This window comes from Chrysochloris asiatica, unplaced genomic scaffold (genome assembly GCF_000296735.1).
Source record: "Chrysochloris asiatica unplaced genomic scaffold, ChrAsi1.0 scaffold00046, whole genome shotgun sequence".
Taxonomy (NCBI): Eukaryota; Metazoa; Chordata; class Mammalia; order Afrosoricida; family Chrysochloridae; genus Chrysochloris; species Chrysochloris asiatica.
Genome location: NW_006408564.1, coordinates 17015036 through 17033700, shown reverse-complemented (window position 1 = coordinate 17033700; position 18665 = coordinate 17015036). Strand labels below are relative to the sequence as shown.

At 40.8% G+C, this 18665-nt stretch overlaps 1 protein-coding gene across 1 annotated transcript in view; it reads right to left on the bottom strand.

The window, feature by feature from the left end:
* Window positions 1-12442: 12442 nt before the first annotated feature.
* SYNPR (synaptoporin) overlaps window positions 12443-18665 on the bottom strand; it is a 339964-nt gene continuing 333741 nt past the window's right edge. Inside the window, exon 5 of the mRNA XM_006862101.1 lies at window positions 12443-12700. Coding sequence (XP_006862163.1) covers window positions 12443-12700 — 258 coding nt within the window. The remainder of the gene's footprint in view (window positions 12701-18665) is intronic.

Genomic DNA, 18665 nt, shown 5'->3' with positions numbered 1-18665 from the left:
GGGTTCAAACTCACCAGTCATTTCTTGGAAATCCTATACAGGGTTGCTGTGAGTTGGATCTGACTCACTGGTGCTTAGCAACAACACATATATATTCATGTACTATAGCAGTGCTATATATATTGTTGTTGTTGTAAAGTTCTGTCGAGTCAGTGCCGACCCATAGCGACACTGTACAGGGTTTCTGAGGAGCAGCTGGTGAGTTTGAATCACTGAACTTGTGGTTCAATCTGACTCTGCAGTCTAGTGTTTTAACCCATAGCACCATATCAGGATTCCATTATATATATTGTTGTTGTTACGTGCCATCGAGTAGGTACCGACTCATAGCGACCCTGTGCACAACAGAACAAAACACTGCCCGGTACTGCGCCAACCTCACAATCGTTGCCAATCCATCTTGCTGGGTGTCTTCCATATATATATATGTGTTTGTGTATATATATGTATGTGTATGTATATATAAGTATGTGTGTGTGTGTATCTATCTATCTATCTATATCTGGCATTGTATCAGTGCTATATCTATATAGCAAATGAAGATATATATAAACATACATATAGGTAAGTGGTTCAAGACCACAGGCTGCTCCTTGGAAACCCTATACAGGGTTGCTCTGAGTCAGAACAGACTCAGTGGCACATAACAACAACAACACATCTTTATTTACATCTGTTCCTATACTGTAGGGTCAGCACTGGTCTGTGAACCATAAGGTCGGCAGTTCAAACCCACCAGCTGGACTACAAGTTGGTTTGAATTGCAAAGTCAGTGGTTCAGACTTAGAACTTCAGTACTCCATGGTACTTAACAACTCTGTGATGTGGTGTGGTGCAAAAGGATAAGCTCAGAACTGAAAGGTCTGTTTGATTCACAAGGTTGGTAATTCAAACCCATCACTTCTTGAAAACCCTAGACTGGGTCGCTATGAGTCAGAACCTACATATGTGTGTGTGTGTTGTTAAGTGCCATCAGGTAGGTTCTGACTCATAGCACTACACTGCAAAGTCAGACTGAACCACAAGTTCAGTGGTTCAAGCTCACCAGCTGCTCCTCAGAAACCCTATACAGGGTCACTATGGGTTGGAACTGACTCAACAGAACTTAACAACAACAATATATATAGCATTGCTATAGTACATGAATATATATAGTCTGGTGTGGTGCTGTGAGTTATATACTATTGTTATATGTATAACGGCTAAGCATTTGGCTGCTGGCTGTTGGTAGTTCAAACCCAGCAACTGCACTGGAGAAAAAACCTGGTGATCTGCTTACTTAAAGATGACAGTCTAGAAAACCATAAGGGGTTATTCTTCTTTGTCTGGGTTACATGGGGTTGTTATCAGTTAGAATCAAATCTATGGCACCTAATAACAACAACATATATAACAGAGTTAAAACTTTCCACACCTACCCCCCCCCCCCCAAGAACCAATTTTTGTCCCCTTGGAGATAATACCACCTCACTGAGTTTTCATGGAATATATAGATATATTTAATTATATCTTCATGGACTATCTCTAAGAAGGATCTATAAGAAATTGAGAATAATAGCTGCTTCAGAAGTCTGAAATGGGAGACATCTGATTGTATTACTTTTTACATAAAATGGGCAGAAAATATAGAATGCCTTGTTAAGTTCTTTGGAGTAGGTTTTGACTCTTAACAACTGTGTATAGGGTTTCTGAGGAGCAGATGGTGGGTTTGAACCACAGCCTTGTGGTTAGTAGTTCAGTGATTGTCATATGGCATCACATCAGGACTCCTTGGAGTTACTCAAATGACCATCTTATGAATGTGGGAGGGTCACACTGAGCTCCACTTACTTGTCCAGTCAGCAGAACTATTGAGGCAGCTGAGTTCTGAGAAGCCTTAGGAGGAGGAGGACAGCCATTCTTTATAAGAAAAAAAGTTTCTGCTTGCCCGACTGCAGCTGTCAGCTTTTTCTTCCTCTCTCCAGACAAGAAGTTTTCAGCACAATGACTGGTGTTGGGAACCTACCTATGTGAGTAATTGAGGAATGAGTGTTCTTGTTGAGTACCTAGAATATTCCAGGTGGTGTTCTCAGTGTAGTCCAGGACGAGATGAAAAGGACAAGTAAAAAAAAAAAAGAATGTGTAATGTAATTTTAGGTCTATATGTAATCTCTCCCACTGGGCTGCACAAACTTGGGTGAAGATTTGTGTTGTGTTTACTTTGTTGTTTCTCCAGCCAAGGGTTGGGCTAAACACATGTGGGAGTACCCTGAAGACCTCATCTGTAAACAAAGCATTTTAATTTGCAAGAGCACTTTGTCCTGGTGTGGAGCTGAGGGTTAATGTGCTGGACTGCAACGTTAGTTTGAATCACAAGGTTGGAACTTCAAGCTTACCAGCTGCTACTCAGAAACCCTTGTACAGTGTCAGTATCAGTTGGAACCGACTGTGTAACATTTAACAGCAACAGCAGAGCACTTTGTCAGGGAATTTCCTAGAGTGTCTCTCAGTAGACATTGGCTACCTGTCTGGGAACACTGCCAAAGTTGGTATCTTAATATCTGATCGTTGAGGCACCCCCAGCTGCCCCTTCGCCATCAATGTTATAAGATGGATGATTTTCTCTCAGAAAATTAATACTAAGATTGAAACAACTATCAATCTTAATCATCATTATTAGACACTAGGTGTTTGACACAGACACAAACACTGGGAAGGCAGAATAATAGTCCTCCATAGATGTCCTAAGGAGCTCTGGTAGTGTAGTGGTTATGAATTGTGCTGTTAACCGCAAGATCGGCAGTTTGAAACTACTAGCCATTCCGCGGGAGAAATATGAGGCTATCTGCTCCCATAAGATTTACAACCTTGGAAACCCTATGCAGGGTCACTATGAGTTGGAACCAACTCCACGTTACTTAACAACAACATAGATGTCCTGGTGTGGTGCTGTGGGATAAAGCACTAGACTGCAAGTTCGGCTTGAACCACAAGGTCAGTAGTTCTAACTCACTAGCTGGTCCTTGGAAGGACTCGATGGCACTTAACAATAGATGTCTTTGTCCTATTCCCAGAATCTGTGCATATTGTAGGTTATATGGCAGAGGGAGATTAAGGTAGCAGATGGAATTAAGGCTGCCAATCAGAAATTATCCTGGATTATGTGAATGAGCCCAATGTAATCACATTGTTGTTAAGTGCCATCGAGTAGGTTCCAACCCATAGTGACCCTGTGTAGGGTTTCCAAGGAGTGGCTGGTGAGCTTGAACTACTGACTTTGTGGTTCAAACTGACTTTTGCAGTCCAGCATATTGACCCACAGTGCCGTACCAGGTCCTTAAAAGTGTAAGAAGATGACAGAGAGGAAGTCAGGGTTATGCAATGTGAGAATTTGACTCTCTGTTGGTAGCTTTGAAGATGAAGGAAAGGGCCTCAGCCAAGGAATGTGGGAAGCTTCAAGAAAACAGAAAAGGTAAGGAAATGGATTTTCCTATAGAGTCTCAGTAAGAAACAGAGCCATACCAGCACCTTGAGTTCAGCGCAATGAGGCCTGTATTGGATTTCTGTAGAACTGCATAGCTTATGTTGTGGCAATTTGTGATCATTTGTTTTGGCAGGCATTGGAAACTAATACAGGTATCTATTATAACCCTCATTTTATGAATGAAGTTTACAGATGGCTTATTCATTTGCCTTGTTCCAATGGTGGAGTCAGGATTTAAATCCAGTCCCATGCTTACACCCTGCTGCTAGGAATTTACATGATCAGTTTACAATGATAGAACAAATGACAGTATCTTACTGGAGACCTCTGGGGTTCATTGGGCACAATTACATGTGTTGAAAAATGCATTCTTCATAAGTGAATATAGCACCACACTTCTATGTTCTCTGGAAAGAGCTATCATTTCTAACCGTGAAATTCTAGTGCAGTCAGCAAGATTAAAGAAGGACTTTGTGAAAAGGGCAGTGGTGCGTGGGGCAATGTGTGAATGTGTCAAATTCTGGAAACTCTTCAGAGGCTGGAGACAGACTTGACTGTCTGAAAAAACCAAAGGAGAAAATATCCAGGAGAAATGTCAGTTCACAGGAAAGAATGAAAAATATTTGAAATAAGAAAAGTTCTTCTGTTTATACTTTGCTTTTGTGTCTATCAAAGGGGTATGAAATCAGGTAGCATGTAACATGAGCTTGCTGTTAGTAGGGGAGAAACTTTAAATCACTATAAACCACTGAGTTTAATTCACAACCCCAAATAATTCAAAACCCCAAACCTGTTGAAGCAATTCCAACTCATAGCTATGCTATCCACCACTCGCCTGTCCGTTTGTCGTACTGTGGTGGCTTGTGTGTTTCTGTGATTCTGGAAGCTGTGCCATGGGTATTTTAAACAACAGGGTCCCCAGGGTGGACAGGTTTCAGTTAAACTTCCAGACTAAGTTAGACTAGGAAGAAGGAAAGGCGGACTACTTCCGAATACGTAGTCACTGAAAACCTTAGGAATAGTAGTGGAACACTGTACTGTCAGCACCAGAATATTGAATATTGAAACATGATGAAGAACATGCCAGTACTGCTAACTCTGGTGCTGAAAAATGAGTTCCTTAAGTTGGAAGGCACTCAAAATATGACTTGGAAAGAGTTGCCTCCTCAACGCATAGGTGACCATGATGACGCAAATGGAGTAAAGCCCTCAGAACCTTCATTTGCTGATGAGGCACAACTCAAAATTAAGAGAAACAGCTGTAAACATCCGTTAATAATCAAAACATGGAATGTACAAAGTATGAATCTAGGAAAATTTGAAGTTGTCAAAAATGAAATGGAATGCATAAACATTGATATCTTAGGCATTAGTGAGCTGAAATGGGCAGGTATTGGCTGTTTTGAATTGGACAAATGGTTTACTATGCCAGGAATGACAAATTGAAGATGAACTGGTGTTACATTCATCATCAAAAAGAACATTTCAAGATCTATCTTGAAGTACAATACTGTCTGTGGTATGATACTATCCATATGCCTGCAAGGGAGACCAGCTATTACCACTATTATTCAAATGTATGCACCAATCACGAAAGCCAATGATGATGAAATTCAAGAATTCTACCAGCTTCTTCAATCTGAAATTGATCAAACACACAATCAAGATGTACTGGCGATTGGAATGCAAAGGTTGGAAACAAAGAGGAAGAATCAGTTGTTGGTAAATATAACTTTGGTGATAGAAACAATGTTGGAGATCACATAATAGAATTTTGCAAGAACAATGACTTCTTCACTGAAAATACCTTTTTAAACAATGTAAAAGGCAACTATCCACATGGACTTCAAATTGAGTATGCAGAAATCAAATTGACAAAATCTGTCAAAAGATACAGTGGGAAACATTCATGTAATCAGCCCAAATAAGGCCAGATTGTGGAGAAGATCATTAATTGCTCATATGCAAGTTCAGGTTGAAGATGGAGAAAATTAAAACAAGTGCACAAGAGCAAAATATGACCTTGAACATATCTCACCTGAATTCAGAGATCTCGAGAACAGATTTGATTAATTAGACTGAAAACCTGAAGAGTTGTGGAATTACATCAAGAACATCATACAGGAAGAAAGCAAAAAGTCATTAAGGAGACAAGAAAGAAAAGACTAACATGGATGCCAGAAAAGACTCTGAAACTTACTCTCCAGCTGACTTACTCTGTCGGCTCTCCTAAACCGTGACTCGAGTAATCCTAGAACTTATGACATAGTGCTGTGGTGGTTAAAAGCGATTTGCTGAACTCAGTGTTGACACATTGCAAGTACTCAATAAATGTTACTTATTATTTTATTGTTATTATTAAAATTATTATATGTGGACATCTAGATGAGATCACATGATATATTGGGGTTAAAGTCAAGTCATATTTATATGTTAGGTGCACTGGTGAGTAAATGGGAAAAAATTCCCTTAGGGCTAAAAGGCAAGCAGTTCACATTTCAGTCTTTATTTTGGCTTTAAGATGGTTAAGTCATTGAATATTGCTGACCTCAGTGTGGCAGTCACTGTAGGTGGCCTGCCTACATCTCCTCAAAGCTAACCATTGTGAAGCATGCTGGCCCCATGACTCCCAACTACCCTAGCCTGGAACACTGTCAAAGATTCTCTCTGACTGCTGTAGTCAGTTGGCCCCTTCATAGGCTAGTCTGAAAACCTTAGGGTGTGACCCCCATCATTGAATGAATGTCTCTCATTCAATGACTGACAGGACCCAGAGAATCAATGCTAAGGCACATCTGACCCTGGGTTGGGATGGCTGTGAAATGTGTTCTACACTGTGCTTCAGCTTCTCCAGGGGGGTTGAGCCCCAGTTGGCCACAGCACTAACCTTCCCTATAATGCACGGTTTATTGCCTTCCTGTCCTTCCTTGGTTCAATTCCTCAGCCTTCTATTTTTTCTTGAATCCTGACTCAGGGTCTGCTTATGAAGAAACTCTACTAAAGACACTCACTTTCAAGTGTGGACACTGGCATCTACCTCTGTGGTGGAGTGAATTACCTAATGTCTGCCTAGCCATAGTCTGTAACTCCCACCAAACAACGTTTCTGTCTGCTGGGTCTGGGTAAAAAAAAAGGAAGCAGATCCTTATAGGATGACATGATTCAGCTGTGGATGTATGCAGAGTACATTGTAATTGTTAAAACTGGAAAATCTAGCATGGTATGACACGAACCATCTCAGAAGTAGGTGTTGGGATCTCAATACTATCAAAAAGAAGATCCAGGACTGGAACTCATCTTTTGGATCCTGAGATCCTTGCACATGAAACCTCCTTGACTTAGGATTTGAAAGCTGTTATACTGGAGTAGTGGCAGAGAAACAGCAGCTGCAACAGAACCAAGAACCAGAACATGAGACAGAACAGTAGACTTCCCAACTCATGGAACAAGTAAAACTGAGCAACTTCAGGAAGGAGGTTTGTTTGTGCAGTGGGGATGCCTCCAGGCAACTTAAATGGGGCAGCTAGATTTGCTTACCCCCAGAGCTAGAGCCGAGTGCCTTCAGGCTGAGACTCATGGTAGAGTGGTATGTCCTGTGGGCATTTATCAGCAGCTGCTTGGAACAACTGTGCCCTGAGCATTTTCTGACCCTTTATTTTAAACTGTTAACGTCCCCTCCATAACTATGAATAGGGTGTCTGAGTTCTGTGTGGTCATTGCAATGAACTATTGAACCTAGCTGTGTAAGAGATTTATGAGAGGATGGTGTGGTGTCATATTTTACAGCCTTTCTCACTGAGCTGTTGAGAGGAGGTAATGCAATGATAAGAATTATGAGACTTTGTGCTCTCGCAAAGATTCATAGCCTCAGAAATCCTATACAAGGTTGCTATGAGTTGAAACTGGCCTGAGGGCACTTAACAACACCATGACCTATGTATTGCACAAAGTGTCTTTTGCACAGAAACAACTAATGATCTTCAGCCAGTATTTAAGATTTTTCAATACCAATATTTAAGACCCAAGAACCAGTCTAAACTACGCCTGAAGACGAATGAAGCTGCTATTCTAATTTGAGCCATGTTTTCCTCCCAGCTTCTGGCGCCTCACATTTCCTCTTTGAGATTTCCATTATATGAGTTTATCCTATTTCTTTATCTATGCCCTGGCTGTTCACAAGCACAAGGACAAATCTGTCATCTTCACACCTGTATCCCCAGTACCTAGAATAGAATTTAGCTAATGATGGGTGCTCATTCAATTACTGAATGTATGTTGAATTAACTAGTTCATTTTCAGCATCCTCAGTTGCAGGATGTTAAAAAAAAAAAAATGTGCTGAGAACCTCATGACTCCATTACTCATCTTCCCCAGTGTCGACACCCTGTGTAAGTTACAGGAGCTCTATTCAAAGGGGAATTCACCCATGTCATTGCTCAGTCTACCTGTCTAGTGGCTTCCTACTTTACTTGGAATAAAATGTGTTTTCTATGTCCTAGAGCCCTGTGGGATAAAGCACTGGACCAAAAGGTCAGTTTGAACTATAAGATCGGTGGTTCAAACTCACCAGCTGCTCCTTGGAAACCCTATACAGGGTCTCTATGAGTCAGAACTGATTCGATGGAACTTAGTAACAACAAGAGGTTCTTTAGGAGTGCAATGGTTCTTTAGGATAAAAGCACTGGACGGTACCACAAGGTCAAAAGTTTCATCCCACCAGTTACTCCTTGGGAAAAGGATGAGACTTTCTGATTTTGTAAACATTTACAGTCTCAGAAACTCTATACTGGGTTGCCATGAGTCCAAACTGACTGGACGGCAGTAACAACAATGAAAGAGGCTCTTTAGGCCCTTGGGGATGTGAACAGTTTGTACTTGACAGCTAACCTAAAAGTTGGCAGTTTGAACTTTCCTACCAGTACCTTGGAAGAAATGACCTGGCAGTCTGCTTCCATAAACATAATGCTTATGTTTTTTCAGTTTCATAAACTTTATAATGTTAAAGTTAAGCCAAAAAATCTAGGAGCAGTTCACCTCTATAACACAGGGAGTCACCATGAGTAAGAATTAACTCAACAGCAACTGGCAACAACAGACAGGACTTTCATGATCTGGCTTTCCAAACTCTGCAGCCCCACTTCCTGACTCTTTCCTTACGTGTTCCAGCCCCAGTAGATCTTTTCTTGTGAGTCCTGCTAAGACACTGGGCAGTTTCCCACCTTGGGTTTCTGGATGTGCTCTCCCCTCTCTTCATGACTGACTCCATCCCATTTTTCAGGTTTTAGTTGAAGTATCAGCTCACCTCCTCAGAGCACCCTTTGCTGCCAATATTCCAAGCAGACCTTTCCTTCCACCCTTGTATCTTGTCCTTTTCCTTCATGTTGATACTGCTGTTATTTACCATGGAGTTGACCTCAACCCATGGTAACCCCACGTACAACACAATGAAATGTTGCTAGGCCCTTTGTCATCTTCACAATTATTTGTCTGCTTGAGTCCATCGTAGCTTTTGAGTGCCCATCGTAGGAGGCTCGTTTTCCAGTACTATAATGTCCTATTGCTGTCCATAGCGTCTTCATTGACTGATTTTCTGGAGTAGCTAGCTAGCCTTTTATTCTTAGTTTGTTTTAGTCTGAAAGCTCCTCTGAAACCTGTCCCCATGGATAACCCTGCTGGTATTTGAATTAGTAGTGGTACAACTTTCAGCATCCCAGCAACATGCAAGCCAACACAGGATGACAAACTGACCTGGTTGGACCTCAGACCCATTGTCTTTACTTGTATGCTTTACCTCCTCCCAAGGAGACGGAGGCTCAACTAAACCACCCCTGAAACACGGCTGGTAAGTGGTGAATCTGCACCTTCAAATTAGGTCAGTTGGACTCCTAAACACAGGCCCTCAGGCTTCCCTGATTACTCCCCCTTTTTAAAAGGCCAGATCTACTGCTCTCTTGTTGACAGTGAGAACCAAAGCAGCTTAGCGAAATCCCTTTTGGATTACAGCAGCTCTTTATTGCGAATCTGCAGTGGACTGTGGCAGCCTGGCTCTGTCTGGGCCGTGACAGGAAAAGCTTTCCATTTATTGGAGCCTCGAGTGTACTTTGGAAAAACTAAAGCTGGTAAAATAATAATAATAATAATAACAATGGCTGGCTATGGGGGTTTATCTGGTTTGGTGTACTCATGGCAGTTTATGAAGCGGGGCCACTCTGTCCTCTTAGACAGTGCTGGGGGAAACAGTCAATAGGGTGGGGGATACATTCCCTGTTCCCATTCCCAATTCACTGCCTTTTAGATGTCAAAGTTCAGGCTGATTTCTTTATCCCCAGGATGACTTTCATTCTTGTTCCCCTTCTATCCACTCTGTACCCTGCAGTCACCAGGATCCTTTTCAAAATGCAAATCTCACCATTTCCTTCCCTGCTCAAATCCTTCAGTGCTTTCCCCTAGTTTTGGGATAAAGACAAACTGCCCTTACAGCCTCCACTCCAGCTCAACTCATATTCCCCACAAAGCTGTCTGTGCTCATGGACTCCCGCAACACTACAAACCCATGGTGTCTTCTCTCCTCAGGAGCACTTCCCAAAGCTGCTCTAAGCTGGGAGCATTTTCTCTTCCACCCTGACCTACTTAAAGACTGCCATCTTCAGATCTTAAATTCACTTGTTGTTTTCTCAGGGAAGTCCTTGACTTCCCTTGTTGTTGTTAGCGCTTGGAGTCAATACTGACCCTGGCCACCCCACCCCATGTCTACAGAGTAGAACTGCTTCACAGGGCATTTGAGGCTGTGACCTTTCAGGAGCAACTGCTAGCCCTGCCTTATGCGGTGCATCCTTTCCACTAATAGTCAAGCTCTTAACCTGTTTACACCTCCCAGGGACTCCTTTGACTGCCTTGACTAGCTCAAAACCAAAACGAAACACAATCTAACATTACCATCGGATTAATTCTTCCTCATAGAGACCCCATGAGTTGAACGAGGTGTGCTCCATACAGCCTTCGATGGCTGCTTTTTTGGAAGTAGATTGTTGTTGATAAGTGCTGTCAAGTTTGTTCCAGCTCATAGCTGACGCTGTATAGGGTTTCTAAGGAGCAGCTGATGAGTTTGAACCAACAAACTTGTGGATAGCAGTCCAGTGCTTAACCTACAGCACCACACTAGGAAGGAGATTATCAGCCCTTTCAGTTAAAGTTAAATATGTAAACTTTCTCTACCACCCACAGATTCCTACCTAGCTCAAATCTCTCAGGTTACATGCTTATGGAACCTGTGTCTTTCATTACCATACACACCTGAATCGTGGTATGATGATTTCAATGTCTATCCTGAATAGACTGTAAAATTCTTCAACTAGGATCTGTTTTTACTCTTGCTCATAAATATATCCTTATTGCCTTGCACAGTGATGGGTGCATACTAGGTTCTCCAGAGGTAGAATGAATGAATGAACAACACTGGGCTCATGAAATAAGGAGAGATCAGAAAATGATTACAAACACAACATTTAACCTGTTTTCTTTGTACAAGTCCGCTGCGCTCTCTTGGCTGTAATTCTCCATTTTCCAGTCAGCATTGTATGCAATAACTTTATTAAGGTCAAATAGATATCACAATACAGATTTATCCAATGGGATCCAAAAACTGGTTACAGATATCAACACAAGGCTGTATTTTATGCTACAATGCTTCCAACAACACAGATCACATAATGTGTTTATACATAGATACTGCCTTTTATCTGAAAATTCAGATGCTTAGGTTGTCCTCACTGTAGGGCTCTGGTGTTTAAATTGAGTTCGAAGAAAGAGTCAAAAAATTGGGATTTTCTTTAGAATGAGTACATTCTGGGGGAATATTGCACGACACACCCTTTTTAATTTATACATAACACTCAAATCAGAATTAATAACTAGTTCGTTGAGTTATGTCTTGGCAATTTAAATAAGTGAATAAAGAAATACAGAAATATTGTCAATAAATAGAATTTGGAAATTGAGTAGTGTAGGATTTATAGATTATCCTTTATAAATCAATACTTCAGTAAGACAGTTTCTTGAATATGGTGATTGAGGAATGCATCTTCATTGTTCTAAGAAAACAGCAGTTCATAAACACAACACAATTTTAGGGTCTATTTATTCATAACCCACACGATAAGCATCACAAAACACCATAGAAAGATACAAGAATGTAAATATCTCATTAAGTAAATAGAATAAATATTGGGTAATTGCCCTATATATAACACCGAATATCTATTAATAGGGGGAAAAAACTTGCTACAATGCATTCAGACTTGGGTAAAACCAGAAAGACAAATTTGCAAAGTATACAAAGTATTCGACATATTTCTTAAAACATCCATTTAACAAATTCATGATGCAAACTGGAAAATTTTCTTAAGTACAGTTGAAATATTTGTTTTTTGTTCAAATGCTAATTCATGCACTAAATCATATGAGCATTGATTCATCAAGTTAAAAACAAAAACAAAACACACTGCAACAAATACTTAGAAACTCACCATCCTATAGGACCTAAAACTCAAAAATAATACATGCACATTGTGATACAACAAACTGTCTTATAGAAACCATGAAAACTTCTTTCGCATCAAAGTGCATAGGAAAACTCAATGCTACTTAATTTGCTTATGAGTATTATATACTCGAGACTTTAAGCTAGAAAATGCTTCTACTAGCTCCACACATATATAAAACAACCATAGAAGTATCTGAGTATATAACAAGGAACTCTCCAGTTAAGTCATGTGTGGTGACTAATATACCTTTTCTTGTCTTGTCATCTCTAAGTATCATTCAGCATGACACAGACATTTCTATTTAATGAGGACTACAGAGCTCTGATTTATATCCAATACTCTCTGCATCCATAACTGATTTAAGCTCTTAAAAAAACTCTGCCACTGAAATGGAAGGTAGTGGGGCTATCTTCAGTAGAATGTAAACACTACTCTGTTAAATCTGGTTGGTAAAGGAGGTGGGGCCACTGGGCTGTTGACCAGACTCCTCAGAGGTTGGCCCCAAACTCGCCTGCTGGCTGTACCCACTGCTTGACCCATAGCTTTCTTGGTTGTAACCACCTTGGTTATAGCTGCTCGAGTGCTTCTCCATCGGGTCTGAAAGATACCTCTGCCCTGAGGAATGCCAGCCAGTCTCCTTGAACACAAACCAGATGTTTCCAGCCCAGAGAATAAAGTTCAAGAATCCGAAGACCTGAAGAAGAATCAAAGCAGAAGAGTTAATCGATTGGCTAGGTTAAGACAAATCTCACCTTCAGGAGAAAACCTCCACAATACAAACGGTCACTTTAGACCTCAATGCTGAGACCTCCTCCAATTTCGTATCTGGAACCACTACTTCTGGTATGGTACTGTAGGCTGATGCACTGGACTGCAAGGTCGGTTTGAACCTCAATGTTTCCAGATCAAATCCACCAGCTACTCCTTGGAAACACTATACAGGGTTGCTATGAGTTGGAACCAACTTGAGGGCACTTAGCAACAGCCACAACAACTTTATTTAGAACAGAATGACGTTTTTGAGTGAGGGTTTTATACATGTGTCAGGCACTGTATAAAGGGTTGTATGTACTGATTCACTTAGTCCTAACAATTTGATGAAGGTGCTATTACTATACCCATATTAAAGATGTGGAGACTGAGTTTCAGTAAGGATAAGATGCAAGGTCATATATTTAGTGAGTATTGGATCTGAGATTCAAACCCTGTTCTGTTGGACTTCATAGCCTGAGTGTGTACATACATTTACCTCTCAAAATGAAGTATTCCACTTTTAGGTGGTACAGAGTTGAATAAATATTATTATTTTGATAATAGTGCATTAATTTAAAAAATTCACTGGGTCAAAATGTGGGTAACAAAAAAAAATCCATTTTAATCATAGTACGGTGTACAATTCTGTGACATTAACCATATTCACACCATCAAAGCCACCAAACCCATACCCGCCGTCAGTGAGTTGATTCCTCTTAGAACAATCCGATAGAACAGAGTAGAACTACTGTATAGAGTTTCCAACGTTGTAAATCCTGACGGAAGCAGAAGGTCTCATTTATAATTCTCTAGTTTCTTCTGGTCGATTCTAATTGCTGACCATTCAGTTAATATCCCAACACTACAGCACCCCCAGGGCTCCCATACAGCCATCACCACAGTCTGTTTTCAACATTTTTCACCACCCACACAGAAACTCTGTCCCCATGAAGCAATCCTTCTTCAGTTCTAATCTCCTATCTGGCTCTACTTAGCATAATCTTTTCAAAGTCCATCCATGTCTTGACATGTATTGGAACTTCATTCTTTCTTATGGCTGAATGTTATTTCTTTGTTTGGGTAAACCACATTTTGCTTGCTCAATATGAGCCTCTACTGACTTGACAGCACTTAACAGCTACAACACTGCACTCAGACACTCGGATTGTTTATATTTTTTGACTGCTATGAATAATGCTACTACAGACATTGATGTGCAACTATCTGCCTGAGTCCTGGTTTTCGGTTACGAATGCATTTGTTGTTAAGGTTACCTTCTCCTATGGAAAGAAGGTAAGTCGAAAAGTATTATTAGAAAACCAGAGAAATCCTTACTAAACAAAACTATCAGAATTTGAAGCTCTTATTTCTTGACCTAGGTACATGTTGTTGTTGTTAAGTGCCATCGAGTCAGTACCGACCCATAGTGACCTTATGCACAGAACGAAACACTGTCTGATCCTGGGCCAACCTCACTATTGTTGCCATGTTTGAGTCCATTGATGCTGCCACTTGGTCAATCCATCTCATTGGGGGTCTTCCTCTTTTTCTCTGACCCTCTCCACCTTACCAAACATGATATCCTTCTCCAGTGACTGGTCCCTCCTGACAATATGTCCAAATTATGAGAGATGAAATTTGGCCATCCTGGCCTCCAAGGAGCACTCTGGTTGCACTTCTTCCAAAATGGATCTATTGGTTCTTTTGGCAGCCCATGGCACTTTCAATATTCTTCTCCAACACCATAACTCAAAGGCATCAATTCTTCTAAGGTCTTCCTTGTTCACTGTCCAGCTTTCGCATGCATATGAGGTTATTGAAAACACCATGGCCTGGGTCAGGCACACCTTAGTCCTCAAGCTGACATCTTTGCTCTTCGACACTTTAAAAAGGTCTTGTGCAACACATTTGCTTAATGCAATACATCGTTTGATTTCTTGACTGCTGCTTCCATGAGTGTTTATACTTGATCCAAGAAGAATGAAGTCCTTGACAACTTCAATTTTTTCTCCATGGTTAAGAATGTTGTTTATTGGTCCAGTGGTGAGGATTTTTGTTTTCTTAACATTAAGATGTAATCCATACCGAAGTCTGTGCTCTTTGATCTTCACAGTCCTTTTCACTTTCAGCAAGCAAGGTTGTATCATCTGCATATCGCAGGTTGTTAATGAGTCTTCCTCCAACCCTGATGCCATATTTTTCTTCATAGAACCCAGCTTCTGGTATTATTTGCTCAGCATACAGGTTGAAAAAGTATGGTGAAAGAATACAACCTTGTCGCACACCTTTCTTAATGTTAAAACATTCAGTGTTCCCATGTTCTGTTTGAACAACTGCCTCTTGCTCCAGGTACAGATTCCTCATGAGCACAATTCAGTGTTCCGGAATACTCATACTGCACAATGTTGTCCATAGCTTGTCACGAGCCACACAATCAAAAGCCTTTGTGTAGTCAATAAAACATAGGTAAACATCTTTCTGTAATTCTCTGCTTTCAGCCAAGATCCATTGGACATCAGCAATGATATCCCTTGTTCCACGGCCTCTTATGAATCCGTCTTGAACCTCTGGAAGTTCTCTGTCAATGTATGCTTGTAGCTGTTTCTGTATTACCTTTCGCAAAACTTTATTCACATGGGATATCAAAGAGATTGTCCGATGAGTCTCACATTCCATTGGGTCATCTCTCTTTGGAATGGGCACAAATATGGATCTCTTCCATTCAGTTGGCCAGATAGTTGTCTTCCAAATTTCTTGGTATAGCTGAGAGAGTGCTTCCTGTGCCACCTCACTTTCTTGAAAGATTTCAGTTTTTATTCCATCTGGTGCCTTGTTCTTTGTCAATTCCTTCAATGCACCTTGGACTTCTTCCTTCAGGATCATTGGTTCTTGATCATATGCTACCTCTTGAAATGATTGAATATTAACCATTTCCTTTTGGTACAGTGACTCAGTGTATTCCTTCCATCTTCTGTTGATGCTTTCTGCATCATTCAATAATTTGCCCAGAGAATCTTTCAATAACAAAAGTCAAGGCTTGAATTTTTTCTTAAGTTCCTCCAGCTTGAGAAATGCTGAGCGTATTCTTCCTTTTTGGTTTTCTGATTCCAGATCTTTGCACATTTTGTTGTAATATTTGGCTTTATTTTCTCGAGCTGATCTTTGAATTTTTCTGTTTAGCTCTTGGACTTCCTTTTATATCTTCCCATTTGCTTTAGCATCTCTATGCTGGAGAGCAAGTTTCAGGACCTAGGTACATACACATCTGAAAACAGTGTTTCCTTGCTTCTATGTAACTTCCCAGAAGAATTCTGTACTCTGATTCATATACAGTATTAATATAGTTGTTTGGGCATCCTCCAGGGATTTCAATTATGTTCCTTTTCAATGTTCTTTGATTTTAGGAATCAAAAAGAAGGGACAAGATCAGGGCTGTAAGGGTTAATGGTGTAAAGTTTCCCTATAAAATTGTCCTAGGGACAGTCCATGCTAGTCTTGATGATGAGCAAGTGCACTATAGAGCTAGAAAAAAAAAATTCTTCAGGGAAATTTCCTGGCCTTTTTCTCACCAGTGCAGTCTTTAATTTACTTCAAATGTTTTTTTAGTAAGCCACTATGATTGTCCTATGCCCCTTGAGAAATTCTACCAAGATAACTCCTCTGAAATTTCCTCAAACAGCCACCAAAACCTTCTGAGCTGACCTCTCTGCCTTGAATTGAACTGGGCCTGTGGATCCCCTCAAAAGACTGTTTTGATTGGAACATTTTTTGAAGGCACCCTAACTAGACTAAGACACGTGTACTACTGAGAGGTCATGTGTGAACCTAGTCACTGATCACAGAGACATGTTTATACATGTTTAGTGTAGAGTAACACTGTGCATGTATGAAGCGGAAGTCTAGTGACAATGTTTTTTGATTTACCCTTGTACACTGCTTTTCCCATTTATTGAAGTGACGTAAGGAAAAAAAATGGATCAAAGCCACTGCTGTCGAGGTGATTTTGACTCACAGTTCCCATAGAAGGCAGAGTAGATCTGTTCCACAGTGTTTGACTCAGAGTAGATCTGTTCCACAGTGTTTGACTCAGAGTAGATGTGTTCCACAGTGTTTCCAAGCCCGTGCCTCTTTTGTGGAAGTAGACTGCCCTATCTTCTTCCCACAGAGCAGGTTGGTGGGTTTGAACCACTAACATTTTGGTTAGCAGGCTAGAACCTAATCAGTGTGCCACTAAGTCTCCCCGATATAAAGAAAGGAAGTCAATTTGATGACAAAGTATGAAGTACACGAAGGTACAGGTGGTATGCAGATGTGGCAAAAACCAGAAAGGAGCAAGCACATGGGTGATGGAGTGCATGGAGTTTGACTTTTGAATAGTTGCACTTTCAGTACCTCTCACGTTGGGAAGTGTTAGATGCTGAAACCAGACTGTAAATGAAGTGCAGTTTCCAGAGCACTCTGAGAGGTTTTCTCAAGAACTGAATGTGAGACTTTCCAATAGAAATTCCTTTCCAGAAGGACGTGGCTGAGTCCAAGGAGTGAGTGTTACTCCTCTTTGCCTCCAGTGTTTGAAATAGAACTGTTTGCTGTTGAAAGAGGCACCAATCAAAAGTCCTAACCCATTATGTGGGCTTGCTTTGAAACTATTTTCCACAGACGATTGGTGGTTTGAGAATTAAATACAGGGCAATGTGCTTCATATCTCCCTTGTTGGAAACGGGATCCCTAGGCATCACACGTGGCTAAGCGACTAACTGAAAAGTTGGTGGTGCAAATTCATCTGGAGGTATTTTGAAAGACAGGCCTGGAGATGTGCTGAAAGGTCACATCCATGAAAACCCTCGGGAGCATCGTTCCATTCTGCACACATGGGCCACCTGGAGTCTGAGCCGACTCCATGGCATCTGCTTTTGCTCTTCTTGTATTATTGGGGATACTTACCATAGCATGGTGCAAAGCTGTGACAACATTCAAGCATATGCAACAACCACTCCAGAATGGCACTGACCAATCAAAATGAACTTGGGCAGTGGCCACAGCTCTGAAAGTCCCTTGCTTCCAGAACTAATCCCTTGGTTGTTGGATAGTGGTGAAGTTCCAGGTGCTCCAAGGGATGGAAGGCCTGTAGGGACTTGGGGCAAGTTTATTTTCATATTTTAGGAGCTGATGGGTCAAGGCACACTGATTGGATGTCAGCTATGGAGGACTCCCCCTGGGTTTAGAATCAGAGTAGCTTGCTCTCTGTACTTGTTCTATGACCTTGGACAAGGCATTTAGCCTCCAGAATTAAGTTTGCCTTCCCCCACTTATGTGAAAGAAGGATGATCATTCCTCCCTTGGCTGATTGTTGTGAGCCTTAAAGATAACATGTGTAATGTAGTTAGCAGTGTTGGGCACATAGTAAGTCCTCAGTGAATGATACGAAAGCACTGAATCACTGTCTACAATATTTCCATGAATTGTATTCAGTTGGCTATTGTTGTAACTACATTAAAGTTGACTTTGAAAGATATCAACAACCAAAGTATTTGCGTTCCTAGCTGATCTAATGAAAGACTGGTTTACCCAGACCTTTCACTCCTATTTCATCTTTTTTCCGTACTATAACTTTAATTGGCAATCTATTCTGTGCCATGCTCTTTGCCACTTGTTGATAGAAATACAAAAGATAAATAAGGCACTGCTAGAGCACAGGTGCTTAATCAAAATGAATGAGGTAATCCAAGAGAAAACAGACTTACATACAGGATCTTCTAACCATGTGCACAGTAACTATAAAATTTTCCAGCAAAGGGGAGGTCTTGACTGAATTATGCTTTTGCGAGTCTCTGTCAATAAATCTTTCCAGAATAGAAGGATTCTCAGGGTTCTAATTTTATCTGGTCCATAACCCTTGATTTCACTCT